Source organism: Myodes glareolus, chromosome 15 (genome assembly GCF_982192425.1).
Source record: "Myodes glareolus chromosome 15, mMyoGla1.1, whole genome shotgun sequence".
In the NCBI taxonomy this organism is placed as follows: Eukaryota; Metazoa; Chordata; class Mammalia; order Rodentia; family Cricetidae; genus Myodes; species Myodes glareolus.
Window position 1 is genome coordinate 77,648,108 of NC_142040.1, and position 14,052 is coordinate 77,662,159.

Sequence of the window (14,052 nt, forward strand, 5' to 3'; positions counted from 1 at the left end):
GTTCTGGCCTCGTTTAAGTTTCAGCCCTGACTTCCCTCAGTGATGAGAAGTGATGTGGAAGAGTCAGCCAAATAAACCTTTCTTCCCCAGCTCGCTTTGGCCAGGGTGTTTCATCACAGCAATGGAAACCTTAGCTAAGACACACCCCCAAGCCCCCCTTACTCCTTTCTACTATTCATTTAAAGTCAGGATCTTACTATGCAACCCATACTACCTGATCCCATGCCTCCACCTCCTGGTGCTGGGATTTCAGACATGAGCCCTTTTATAAGGATACATATTTTATCCCTGCATTCCTCTATTCCTCTGTCCTTCCATTTCTCCAGTGTCCATTCTTAGTAGGCATGCATAGTTCATAGAAGAAACTAAGTTTGGCACAGTCATGCTCAAGGTTGTGATAAAAAAATATGAATATACTCAATAGATATGAAGCATAGACCAGGGAAATGCATACTATCTGCAGAGCCTCCCAACAAACCCATGTAACTGTAGCCACTTAAGACTTCCTGACTTCTTTGAAAAAGACAAGATCTCCTGAGTAAATTAGGAGCATGGGGACCTCGGGAGAGGGTAGAAGGGGAGAGGAGAGGAAGGAGGGGGAGTGGAGAAAAATTTATAGCTCAATAAGATCAATTTAAAAAAAAGACTTCCTGGCTTCCATAAATGCTCAGTGCGACTTCCATCCATTTTCTAATAAAAATTAACAGAGAAGTTAGATTTAAAGCCAGAAATGTGCTTCTACTGAACTTCTGTAGCTGCATCTCACTGTCTGGTGTTTTAATTTTAGTTCAGTTTAGAGTACCTCATCCCCTCTTTGGTAATTTCTGCTTTGATAATGGAACATCTTTAAAATACACTTGTTTTTAACTTTGAAATACTCGGCTTGTCTAGATATGTTTCTTTTATCAGTTTTTAATTTAATTGTCTTGACAATATTTTATAACTTTTGCTTATAAGTATTTAATCTTAATACATACTGAAATGTGCTTTGCAGAGTACGATATGGTCTCTGTTAATGGTCTGCATGCATTCCTGCCAGATCACATAGTCCTGAGTGTAAATACAGTGTTTTTCCCATTTGAGTCTGGTTTAGTTTACTCAGAATGTGTTTTTAAGCCTATCATCACCAGAATTCCACTCCCCTGCAGTGGAAGCCACAGTTAGCTTCTCTGCTCTGATGATGCACACATGTGTGACCTGCATTTTCTGGCTGTTGTAAACAGTGGTGTTGTGAATCTGGGTGCACTGTGGGCTATTAGTCCATGTCCCTTTCAAACCCTTTCAGAGTTTTTGCTCCTTCTTACTAGTATTAATTGTATTAAGTGATGGCTTTCACTGTTACATTTGCATACACACCTATAATGTATTTTAGTCATATTCACCCCTCTTAGCCCCATTTTCTTTGATGCATAAAAATTTAAACAAATTTTGTCTATTTTTTCCTTTATGTCATATCAGAGAATCCATTGACTTACCCCAGGTTTTCCTCCTTGGGTGTTTCAGTTTTGACCTTATCTCTTCTATCCATGCTGAGCTAATTTTTTTAACATCATGTAGAGTTATCAGTTGTTTTTTCTTATGTTTTTTCTCCTTCATAAGCCAATTAAAAGAGTGATATTAATAGTGGAAAACAGAAAAAAGAGATTTATTCAATGTAGCCACATTGAAAAGAGGGACAAAGCTTTTCAGCTACATCCCCACAAAGTCCATCTTTGGGGATCCCAATATGAGGATAAGGTTTAAGTAGGAGCCAGACTTAATGCATAACTAAGCATCAGTCCTGGTGTGGCCCTACCAACACTAACCCATCATTGACTCTTCTGTAAGGTAGTCTAACAAGTTAGAAATCTCTTTTTTGAGAGAAGTGTCTGGACCTAGACTTTCCCTTCTTCCAGCATGACATTCATGGAGGGACTCCAGTTTCCTGGGTTCCATTGTTTCAGTAGTCTAGTGACCACAGGAGAGGACACACGTGTCTCTGTAGAGCATCTTCGTCCCTGCCAGGCCAGCTACATGTTTCCACTTTCAGTCTTAATGATTTAGTGTAAGGTAGACTATGACTGTGCTGAAACAAATATAAACTAAGAACCCAGGTCAGAACACACCAAGTATCAGGATGCTGTCCTGAAAAGCCCCTTTTCTGTAACTGTTGGCTTCTCACTGCTCTCGGAAAGACCACACAAACAATCTTGTCTCGTTGGCTTGTGACAAGGTCTTGCCATGAAGGCTAAGTTGGCCTGAAATTCGTGGCCCTTTGGCTACAGTTTCCCAAGTACTAGAATCACAGGGCTTAGCAGGTGCTACCATAAAGCACGGAGTCCAGCCATCTGTATTACATAGTAGACCTTGTGGGTTTTAAGCTATGATAGATTAGCAGGTGCTACCATAAAGCACGAAGTCCAGCCATCTGTATTAGATAGTGGACCTTGTGGGTTTTAAGCTATGATAGATTAGCAGGTGCTACCATAAAACACGGAGTCCAGCCATCTGTATTACATAGTAGACCTTGTGGGTGTTAAGCTATGATAGTGTTTGGCATTGCTCTTCCTTTAGGAGTCTGGCCTGGGAGGTCAGGTGGGTTGGTGCAGCGTGGTCTTTCTGCAGCTTTAAGCGTTGTAATTATGGCTCTAGGAGTTTCCCTTGAAGGATAGTTCATCCTCTACTCTCTGATGGCTTTGTGTGACCAATAAGTCCTCTTCTCTGGATAGGGAACAATCCTTAGCCCTGAGTGAGATGTGATAATGTCAGCTCCTGCTCCAGTGGATGGTCCTCCTGGTCTGTTTCCTGCAGCCTTCACCCTTCAGTGTTCAGTGAGGACTTCATGCACTTCCAGGCAGCTCTGTGGAGAACCTTCCTAGAATGGTCCTTCTATCCAAGACTCTGCCATGAAGAGTTACTTGGGGTCTCTGAGCTGCAGGGCATTCCTGGTACTCAGTGAGTCTCGGAACTTTTCTCAGAACCCTGCTCCACTCTTCCAGGGGAGAGGGTTCCTGCAGGAGGAAATGGACACTGGCTGGATTCAGCCCCATGTGCCAGTCCTCCATATTGCAGTCCTAGGTTATCACCAGTGCAGTGTCTGGTGCCCCTCCCGGAAGGGCTGGTCTCCAGGCTGTCCATATGGCCTCATTTCTCCACTAGAGCATACTCCTGTGGGTGAGACTGTAGTCTTGCCTCATTTATCCATTGTAACATGCTCCCATGGGTAGAGGTAGGGGCTGGAGGTAGAAATGTGGGCCCAGATCCAAGCTCTGTACTTGTTTGCAGAGTTATCCTTTGGTTCTTCTATCTATAAAATGAAGGGGAGAGGCAGGAGCCCAATGAGACTGTGTACTTGATACCCCCAGTCCAGATACCTTTTAAGGCAAAAGACTCATAGTTGGGAGCTCAGCTTCAAAGAGAACACAACTCAGCAGGTACTGTGAAACCTTTCTCAGTGCTGGTGAGTATGCCAGGCTGACCCTCCACACCACACAATCTTCAGAAGTTTCTGCACATCAGCCCCGAATCACCTTGCTTGTTAACTGCAGGCCCTCACTCTCAGGGCTTTTGTCCCTGCTGTGCAATGAGGGGCTTTCTGTGGCTATTGGTACGGATAGTTCCATGCTGTAGCTGGCTGGGGAGGTGAATAGTAGGGGGGCTGGATTTCCCCTAAATATTCCATAAGCTCTTGTGTGCATGTGTGCGCCATGAACTTGTGTGTGCATAGTGTATGTGCATGTTTGTGTAGGTGTGTGTACATGTACTCACAGGTGCATGTGCATGAGTGTGTCTATGTAGATATAAACATGTGCTCAATGTAGATGTGCATACATGTGTGAATACATGCAACAATCATGCATGTGTATGTCTATGTGTGTTCTCTAATCACTCTTCACCTTATTGAATGTGTCTATGTGTTGTATGTACATATTCATGTGGGTACATGTGTGTATTCAACACGTGTGAAGTTCAGAGATTGGCATCAGGTACCTTCCTCAGTCATTTTTTGCTTTATCGTCACTGAACCTGGAGCCCATCTGTGTGACTAAGCCACCTGGCCAATGAGCTCCAGGGATCCTCCTGTCCCCTGCATCCCACTCTAACCCTTGGGTTATGGCTATGCACCAGCAGACCTGGTGATTCAAACTCAGTGTCTAACGCTTGTACAGTTAGAGGCTCATTACCAACTTGCCTTCTCCCCAGCTTCCAGACCATGGAATCTCATTCCAAAGCACTGAGGCCTTTTATTACAGAATGAAACCAAAGCAATGTAGTCCAACTTATGTCAATAGTGACTTGGCATGGTCACTGGTAAAGCCTTGTCTTCAGGATCCAGATCCTATGTGGCCAGAATCTTCCCGAGTGCCACCTTTGTCCTTTGGGAGGAGATACAGTTGTGGCATGTAAGGTTGTGTGCCCACCCTCATCCCTCCATTCCTTGCTCCTGGCTCTTTATACACCACCCTCCAGGCAAAGAGAGTAAATGGTCACCTCCCTAAGGTTCAGGTAAGATCTGTGCCTGTTAGACACAAGGCTCTGGGATGAAGTTGGGGCATGGAGAAGAACACAAACTGTGTGGGCCTAAGACTGGGGTGGTGTTAACCTGAAATTTTCCTCTTGTTGGTAAAAAAAAAATCTAAGAAATGAGCAAAGCAAGGATCATTGAAGAGCAGCCCAGGGCAAGGTTAGGAACCTTAAGAATCCTCACTGCCAAGATAGGGCCAGTAATGCTTCCAGGAGGTATACTGGCCTTCCTCCTTTAGCTCAAGTGATTCACACTGCACACCCACATGCTAAGAGTTCTCACAGTATCCACGGTAGACAGGATGCTAAGCAAGCTACTTAGACTCTCTAGGAAGAGAATGATGGTACCCTCTCCACATGGGGACCCGTTTGGAAAGCCTGGCCCTAACTACCACTGGAGTATTAGGGGAGGGTTGAGCTGTAGTTTCCATGCTGCACTGTCCCTGATGACAACGGCTAGCACTACCCTGTTGTAGTTTCTAGACTATGGAGATTGAAGTTCTCCAACTTGGTGCCATGATTCCTGTTTCTGGTGAAAATATCCAGAAAGTTGGGGCTAGCTGTGTTCCACTGTAAGACTGGGCATTAACTTCCTGAGAAAACTCATCTTGACCCACAATCAACCAAACCTGGGCTGTGGTGCATTCTTTCACTATGCATTCTTCCCCTTCCTTTGGCAGAAGCACCATTAGAATAGGCTGTGGTTCATAGTCCCATCTGTGAAGGTGATGCAACCACTCCTACATGGCCAGACTCATCCGAAGCAAGTGTACCTCCCACACATTCTCTTTAGGATGGCTTCCCTCAATGATGAGTGCAGCCACACATGGCTTCCCATCAGATCATTCCTTGGGGAGCCTCCTTAAAGTGGCAGGAACTATGTGAGCAAGAATGAGAGAAGTCAATACAGAATAGCCAGGAGCCTGCATATGCAGCTTTACTGATCAGAACTCTCCTGGTTTTACCCCTGCAAAGGATCCTGGGACTGCTGCAAAATAGCGGTGCATGGTGGTTTCACTAAGCACCTTCTCCTAGTTTCTGAGGTCTCCATTTCTCTGTACACCCAAACTTCCCATTCCCTCCCAACGACAAAAATCATATCTGTTGGTAGAGCAGGATTTTGCTGACCTCCTGCAGGTTTCCTGACAAGACATTCAGCTTCTCTGTTCATCTTAAGACAGTTCTGTGACTCAAAGGACAGTCTTGGGTCTTTCACAGCAGGAAGGGGTATTTCCTGGTCAGATCATAGCAGGGACTTTCCATATGACAAAGATGAGGAGGATGAGGACTAGCTCAACTGTCCCATTCTAGTCCTGGGAACAAGTACTCCCTCCAGAATCATCTGTTGCCTTTCCTCCAGGCGTGGCGTGCTGCACCTCCACCAGAGCAGTGGTATCGATGACCTGGGCCCTCCACGGTGGCAACTCACAGCCTGCCTGGTGCTGGTCATTGTCTTGCTCTACTTCAGCCTGTGGAAGGGAGTGAAGACCTCAGGAAAGGTGAGATGGTGGCCAACAGGACCTGAGAACACATAGCAATGGGTGGGTGGTTGGGTAGGTTAACATATGACCATGATTTGTGAGCAGATACGTGGTCACAGTTGGTGAGTAGACACATGGCCATAGTTGTCTAGAGTAACATGAGACTATGTTACATGGTTACTGTGAGACATGGGTGTATGCATAGTCATGGTTGGGTGATGAGATACCTGGCCATGACTGGTAAGTGCCCAAGTGTCCATGTTGAGTCAGTTAACATATGACCATAATTAATGAGTGGCACATGGCTTTGGTTGGTGGATGGACATGGATGGGTGGGTGTACATACAGCTATGGTCAGTAGATGGTGTGTGGCTATAACTGGTATAAGGACATGTGGCCATTGTTGGACGAGCGATTCTGAGACCAAGGTCAGCCTGTGACCTTGACTGGGTGTATAGACATGAGGCTATGGTTGGGTAATTGGGCATGAGGTCATGTTTGGTGGGTGGGAGCATGGTATGGTTGAGTGGGAAGTAGATAGGTCATTATGGGTAAGTGGAGAGTAGACAGGTAGCCATGGTTTGTTTGAGTATGGACCCATGGCCATGTTTAGATAAGAAGGAAATGTATGGCCATGGTTGAATGAGAGTGAACATGTGACCATGATTTGCTGGGATCAGTGAGCACATGATCATGGTGAATGAGGATAGACATTGTGCTTGGGACAGGGCAAGAAGAACATGATTCACAATGGTGTGTACAGCATGAACTTATTTCTTACTGATGAAAATACTTGGCAGTTATGTAAGTATGGGTACCCATGACAATTTGACCAGAATGACCATTATACCTGTGATAATACATGTGCCAACATATGGAACCCTCCAACAACAGCAGGTATCTCCTTAACTGCCTTCATGCCTCAAATCCACTTCCTTTCCAATACTACCCTAGGTGCATCAATGTAAGCTCCCACCAAGACCCCGCTGCATGTGACTTAGGCCCCTTGGAGACACTGTCTTCTCTTCCAGGTGGTGTGGATCACAGCTACCATGCCTTACGTGGTCCTCACTGCCCTGCTACTGCGTGGAGTCACCCTCCCTGGAGCCCTAGACGGCATCAAAGCATACCTCAGTGTGGACTTTTACCGGCTCTGCGAAGCATCTGTGAGTCCAGGCCCCATCGTGGTTGACAGTCCTTTGAGGCAGCGAGACTGTGTGACAGGGATCCTGCATACAGTTCAGAGGCCCAATCTATGGCTCAGCAACAATTCCTTCCTATCCTGTGATAGGAAGCAGAGGTCAGCAGATGCAGGCTGGCCTGTTTACCTGTATACCTGTCTCTTTCACAGGCAGGGTTAGTAGAGGAGGGAGAGAATGGAAAGAAAGGAGACAGGGGAATGGCCTTCTCTAAGTCTCCACAGGGATGGAAGGCTGTGCCAGTCAGTGCACCATGAAAGCCCCTCACCTCTTCCACCTGTGTTACTACTGGTCCCAGGAGTTATGTGTGTAAGTTGTCACCAAGAGCACAGTCTTTGGCTCTGAATTAATTTTCTGCAGGGCAGAGCTGTCTCAGAAATCCATGAACCAGAGTCCACCTTTGGGAGTCTGAATTCCTGAGCCACTGAAGGCTTCTTAAGTAAAGGAGGGAGTTATTCTAGTTTAGAAGATTTGGAGGCCTCATGAGAGATAGACTTTTCCAGGCTATAGATGTTCCTGAGAGAGGAAAGAGTCAGCACCATCTTTGGAGAGCGATGAAAGCAGCCATTTTTGAGAGACAGTTGTGACAGAATTCTATGAAGAGTTGTTGGAAGTCATGTGGGCTAAGCTGAGACAGGTGGTAAACCCCGAAAGCAACACAGGGAATTCAGACATTGCGGTGGTCCTGCTGGAAGCGCGTAGGTTTCTGCTGAGGCTGTGGCTAGGGCAGGAGATATGGGTCTCTAATAGAGACCGGCAAGAGGGCTGAAAGGCAGGAGGGCTGCAGATCCACCCTGGGTTTGAGTCACAAGATCCTCTGGGAGTTTGCTGCATGATAGAAACCTAAGGCAGAAGCTGGAAAACATGGGCTGAGTTGATCAGGGTAGCAATGACTCAGTGGAGGAATGACGGTGTCAGCACAGGTCTATGTGAAGGTGGAAGCAAGACCTGAGAGCGTGCACACATGTCCCACAGAGTGAAAGAAGAGGTAGGGGAAAGCCAAAGGGACCTGTGGCATGGAACCAAAACCACGAGGGCTATGGACATCATCCGTGTGGGAACCTGGAAAAGTCAGGGCCAGGGAAGACATGTTTGAGAATTCAAGAGAAAAAAAAAAGTGAAGTTCATTAGAATCTCAGCAAGCAGGCATGCAGCCCACAAAAAGAAAGCAGAGAGACATGTGAGGTGCTGAGGGGGAAAATGGCAAGTTACAAAAATGAGAGGTGAAAAATTAAGATAATAGTAAGACTGACTAGATGAAAGATAGGTTGAAAATAGGTAGATGCTAGATAGATATTGACAGATCTGATTGCTAATAGATGATTGAATGACACATGATAGAAATAGGTACCTAGATAATCAAACATATGAACAGAAATAACCAACCAGGAAAGAAAAAAAGGAAGCTGTTTCTAGTACCCGGTGGAAAAGTGCTTCAGGTAAGGTCAGTCAGGCTCTGAGCAGGGTCCAGGGAGGCACTGAGTCGGGTGTGACAGTGACTCAAGCAAAGAGCATGTTGAGAACCTGAAGAATGGCCCACAGAAATCTCTGGGGGAAATAAACTGGTTGAACACCGGGACTAAGTGGGAAACAGGAAGTTCTTGGTGAAGGTGTTCCTACCGGAACCACCTTGATAGGTGAGCTTGCTGTGATATAGGAGCCACACAGGACAAGCAGGCAGGACCCCTCTACTGACTGAGCATCTGCTGAACCACTCTGGACTTGGCCTCTCCACCATGCTTGAGACTCTAGTCATCTCTTCAACCTTGACATTCTAGATGGCCAGTTGTCTTCAAACACACAGTCCCCAAACACTGGGGTAGCCTGAAGCTCTGGACATTGCTACCCAAAGAACAGAGATGCCAGATCCCTTGTTGTGGGCTCCCACAGTGCCGGGCTCCACTCTCCTCAGCAGCATCCGGTCCTCTGCTCCATGAGCTCAAGACAGCCACTTCAGACATCCTCAGCTCGGCCACTGCAGATTCCAGTGACAGATTCTAATATTCTTGTCCCAGTGCTGAGGCCCCTGAGTTACCCTGGCCTACATGACCCTCTTAAACAACTCCTAGTACTGTGCAATCCCCAAATAATTCAGGTGGTAAATCCCTGGGAAAGGTTTTCAGAGTTCTTCCTCAGCCTTCCCACCAAGGCTACACAGGCGCTCTTCAGCCAGGCTCTCTAGGTCTTAGCAGGACCTTAGGGTCATGCAAGCAGGTTACACCTGAATTCATCATTTTGGTACAACTATCCGTTCTTGTACCTTTCTTTTCATGTTCAGAGAAATGAACCTGCTATTGCTTGACATCCATGTCTGACCTCCAGTGGCCTAGGGCTCTGTGCATGTGCCCCCTGAAACCACAAGCTGTTACACAAAAGCACAACCTCCCTTTTTGCATGTCCTTTCCGGCCAGGGATGTAGGAAGGCATGTTTCCACCAGCACCAAGCATGTATATCCCATTTGCTGAGACTCTTCTGCCACCTCAGCTACAGGCGAACATGGGGTGTACATGGGAAGCCTGTGTGGTCCTTTGGGAGACTGCCCAGTGACCGCTCCCAAGCTCCCCTCTGGTAGAACTCTCACCCCACAATTCTCTCTAATGATGTCTCACGCTCTCCCATCTCTGGCTGCGACAGGTGTGGATCGATGCTGCCACCCAGGTGTGCTTCTCCCTGGGCATTGGTTTCGGGGTGCTGATTGCCTTCTCCAGTTACAATAAGTTCACCAACAACTGCTATAGGTAAGCCCCAAGCTATCATCGCTGGGAGATGGCCCGCAGAACCTAGTCCGTGTCGCTGATCCTGCTGTCTCCTGGAAATGAAGCATTCCTGGATGGAAAATCACAAAATCTCTGAGCCATGCAAATTTCCTTCCCTTAGATATATTCATTTGTTCTCCAGAGACAGGGCTTTATGCTATAGCCTAAGTCATCCTGAAATTTACTAATCAGCCCACGCTGGCCTTGCCACGGCCCCTCCTCCCACTTCGCCTTTCAAATACTGAGATTAAAGGTGTGAATTGAACACCATCCTCAGCTCCACACGGCATCTTCCAACAATATCTTGCATCTCACTTCAAAGATGATAATGAGACATGAAGAGATGTGTGCCACCATCAGGGAAGAGCCAGATCCCCAGGACAAGGTTGCAAGACCTTCCTCTACAGATACGCAGATAATAACTTCATCTCTCCTTTCTTCCTTTTGCTTTTTTCTATCCTCTTTCTCCCAGTCACACCCCTCTGACATGGATTTCCTCTCCTTTGCTCAGGGTCCAGTTTTACCTAAGACCTTCACCTAGGGCACTTGACTCTTACCCTCATAGCCTAAACTAAGGGATCCTGAAGCTTAGCCTGAGTCACCTGCAACTACACGCTGGAACCCCATCAGAAAGTTGGGGTTCTACATCCAAAATACAACATTTCCTCTTAAAAGCAGAATCGGTTGATCCTGAAATCTGTCCTCTTTGAACTTAGTGGGCACTGAAAATACAGAATAAACACAGAAAAATGGTTCCAAGTCACCAAAGGAGGTTGCATAGAAGGAAATAAAGTAGAAAGTGACTGTGGACCACAATCCTGAGGCAAGCCCTACCTGAAGCCTAGGTGTGGACCTGGATAGGCACTTCACAGTGAAGTGTTGCATCCTCCAGTGTAAACTGGCCACTGAGGGGACCCTGACTTTCCCAGTGGTCCCAGACTTGCCTCTATCCCTGATTATTAGTGCTTAGATTAGCTTCACAAGACTAGCCACTTTAACACCCCCATGTGTGCATGAAGACCCCCAAACCTGTGCATGCCCAGGTTCTGGCACTCTTGTGAGGTGGTCCAGGGCCACGATGGCTGTGTGAGTGGGATACAGAGGAGTCATCTTTTCCACTGCCCTGAGCCCTGACAGAACCCAGGAGTGCCAGACTGGTTCTCCCAGTTATAGGCATTTGGATTATGCTCCCCTCAGAATGAGCCTGCCCATCCCCTTCCCTAGATGCTGAAAATGGGTAATAACAGCTGGCTTCCCAGGGCTACAGCTTAACCCTGTATCAGGACAGTCTGTCTTGTTCCTACAGAGATGCAATCATCACCACATCTATTAACTCCCTGACAAGCTTCTCCTCTGGCTTCGTCGTCTTCTCCTTCCTGGGATACATGGCACAGAAGCACAACGTGCCCATCGGAGATGTGGCCACAGACGGTGAGCCCCCACCCCATCACATGTCACTCTGTCTTCTCTGGAGTAAGGCCAGAGGGACATGGCCAAGACACACAGGATGCTGGGTATAAGAGCTGATGAGAAATGAGAGCAACCATGGATAACCTATGTTCCAGTCCCAAGAGACCCACTTCGGAGAGACCTAACTCAGTCTCTACAGATTAACAGTCTCTTCATGATGGTGGTGCCTCCATAACCCAATACCTCTTGAAGGCCCTGCTACCTCATTATCAATCTATCTTCAATTAATTTTCAGTGTGGGAAACTATGGGAAGATGGCTTGGTCTTTAAAGTGTTTGTCACGAAAACACGAGGGCCTGAGTTAAATCTCCAGACTTGTGCATATGTGTGTGTGTGTGTGTGTGTGTGAGAGAGAGAGAGAGAGAGAGAGAGAGAGACAGAGACAGAGAGAGACAGAGAGAGAGACAGAGAGACAGAGACAGAGAGAGAGAATGTGAGTGAACATGTGGGGCATGCATGATCTGTGCAGGAAAGCTAACTAGAAAGACATCTCAGACTGTCTGAGGCAGGACTATCTGCCAATCCTTTCCTCTGATCCATGTTTTGATTTTGCTCCTCCCGTTCCTATGGACATGCGTGGGTTAGGGAAGAAGGGTACAAGCTGGTTGAGCAGATCTCCCAGGTGACCATATACCAAGTGCTCTTGGGCCACCCCAGAGAGTATCTGCTGAATTTTCAGGAAGTAGGGCTCCTGGGGAGAAACAGAAAGAAAGCAGTAGGCGGGAGAGAGTTCCAAGAGATCTGAGCACTGCTGGCATTGGCTCAGCTGAATGCAGCCATGGAAAGCCAGCCATGACAGGTAGGGAATCAGGAGGCAAACTTGTGGCAGTGGTGAACCCCAGGTGTGACAAGGGGGGAAGCAAGGAGCAAGCTTGTGGCAGTGATGAGGGTTTCTGCCTGTAGGACCCGGATTGATCTTCATCATCTATCCTGAAGCAATTGCCACACTCCCGCTGTCCTCGGCCTGGGCAGCTGTCTTCTTCCTCATGCTGCTCACTCTGGGCATCGACAGTGCGGTGAGTAATGCATGCCCCAAGTCTCCACAGCCGTGCCTCACAGTTGGCCTGTTCCTGGGGATGCTGCCCCTACGGGGCTTGGCATGACCCCAAACAGTTCTCCAACCTCACATGCTTAGCACAGAACTTGCACGTCAGGTTCAAACATTTCTCTGATAACTGGAGACCCTCTCTGGACCTGAGTGGTAGTAGTTGAAATGTAACTTAGCCTTTTCCTCCCTAATCCAGTATCGGGGTCTGAACACACACAGAGCAGAATTCTAGTAGTCAAAGGATTGGCTCATAATGGCAGAGCGCTTGGCCACTCCTGCACAGCCAGGCCTTCCCTGACCTCTGGTCTCCCTTAGGATAAGGCTGTAACTCTGGCTAGGCCTTGGATTCTTTGCAGCCCCATGGTGTCCAACCTCAAAGGGGTAGACTCCTCCAGCGCCATCAACTGCAGAAGACTGTTTCCTGAGACCTAATATCAGAATTGACTTGTGGCAGCTCTGGGCTGTCTCATGCCATTTACCCACCCTGACAGAGCTCAGCAATTGTATGCTTCCTGGAAAGCCAGAACCAGAAATCCCTCTTTCTGAGAACATAGATCTTACACACAGCTGATAGCCCATGAGTTTCATGTCTTGTATCCAAGAGAGCACATCTCATGAGCATTGCTTGCAGACCATAGGCCCTACCTGGCTACCCACAATGGAATGTATCCTGGGAATCTATCCAGTTCCAAGCCTGGGTCTATGCTTGAGGGAGGGACAGCTTGCTTTGGTCATACATTTACCCCCATCACTCTCATAAGACTTTAAGATACTTGGCACTTCCTAAGCCCAGTAGCTTCAAAGTGACTGTGGCTGCCATCTATAGAATCTTTCTGAGGCCTGTGTCAGCAGGGAAACCTCATCAATGGCTCTTCTTGTCTTACCCCCAGACTGCTACACATTCCCTTCACACCCACTCTTAGGACACACTCACTAAATGTAAAGTCAAGCACTGGGAGGGTAATGTCAATCACCACCCTCTGTGTTCTGCAGATGGGGGGCATGGAGTCTGTGATCACTGGGCTGGTTGACGAGTTCCAGTTACTGCATCGACACCGAGAGCTCTTCACTCTTGGCATTGTCCTGGCCACCTTCCTGCTGTCTCTCTTCTGCGTCACCAATGTATGTAGTCACCCGCTCCTGTCCTCTCAGCCCTGGTGCCTGGCAGCACAGCTGGTGCCATGGGAACAGACCCACTGCAGCATTTCTAAGAAGCTTCATCCTCTCCCTCAAGTAAACCGACTTCCCTGTAGTCGTAGGCAGTGCAAACACAGATCTGGAACCTGGTCCCAGAGAGAATTCAGTGCTTGGACAACATCCAAAATGCACCTTCCACTGAAGCTGCCTTTCTGGGGGTGGGGAAGGGCTGGGAAGTGGCAGGGGCCTGTCTGTGGTGTTTTAGCCACTTCTGCACAGGAGACACCTCCAAGTTTGGCATTTGAGTGTCTCTGTTCCTTGTTATTTGGAGCTGGGAAGGGAAAGCCAGGGAGAAGTGGTTTTTAAATTTTATTTATTTAGGATGTTTCCCTAAGAAGCTGTGTGAATCCATGACTCAAATCAAACTTTATTGGGGTATAGTGTTTATCTCCAAAGT

The 14,052-nt window shown here is 47.4% G+C and overlaps 1 protein-coding gene across 1 annotated transcript in view; it reads left to right on the top strand.

Annotated features, from left to right (window-relative positions):
* The window catches only part of Slc6a3 (solute carrier family 6 member 3), a 38,137-nt gene that overhangs the window by 13,994 nt on the left and 10,091 nt on the right, over positions 1–14,052 (top strand). Inside the window, exons 5-10 of the mRNA XM_048458857.3 lie at positions 5,864–6,002; positions 7,016–7,150; positions 9,819–9,922; positions 11,247–11,371; positions 12,314–12,426; positions 13,452–13,580. Of these exons, the coding sequence (XP_048314814.1) occupies positions 5,864–6,002; positions 7,016–7,150; positions 9,819–9,922; positions 11,247–11,371; positions 12,314–12,426; positions 13,452–13,580 (745 nt within the window). The remainder of the gene's footprint in view (positions 1–5,863; positions 6,003–7,015; positions 7,151–9,818; positions 9,923–11,246; positions 11,372–12,313; positions 12,427–13,451; positions 13,581–14,052) is intronic.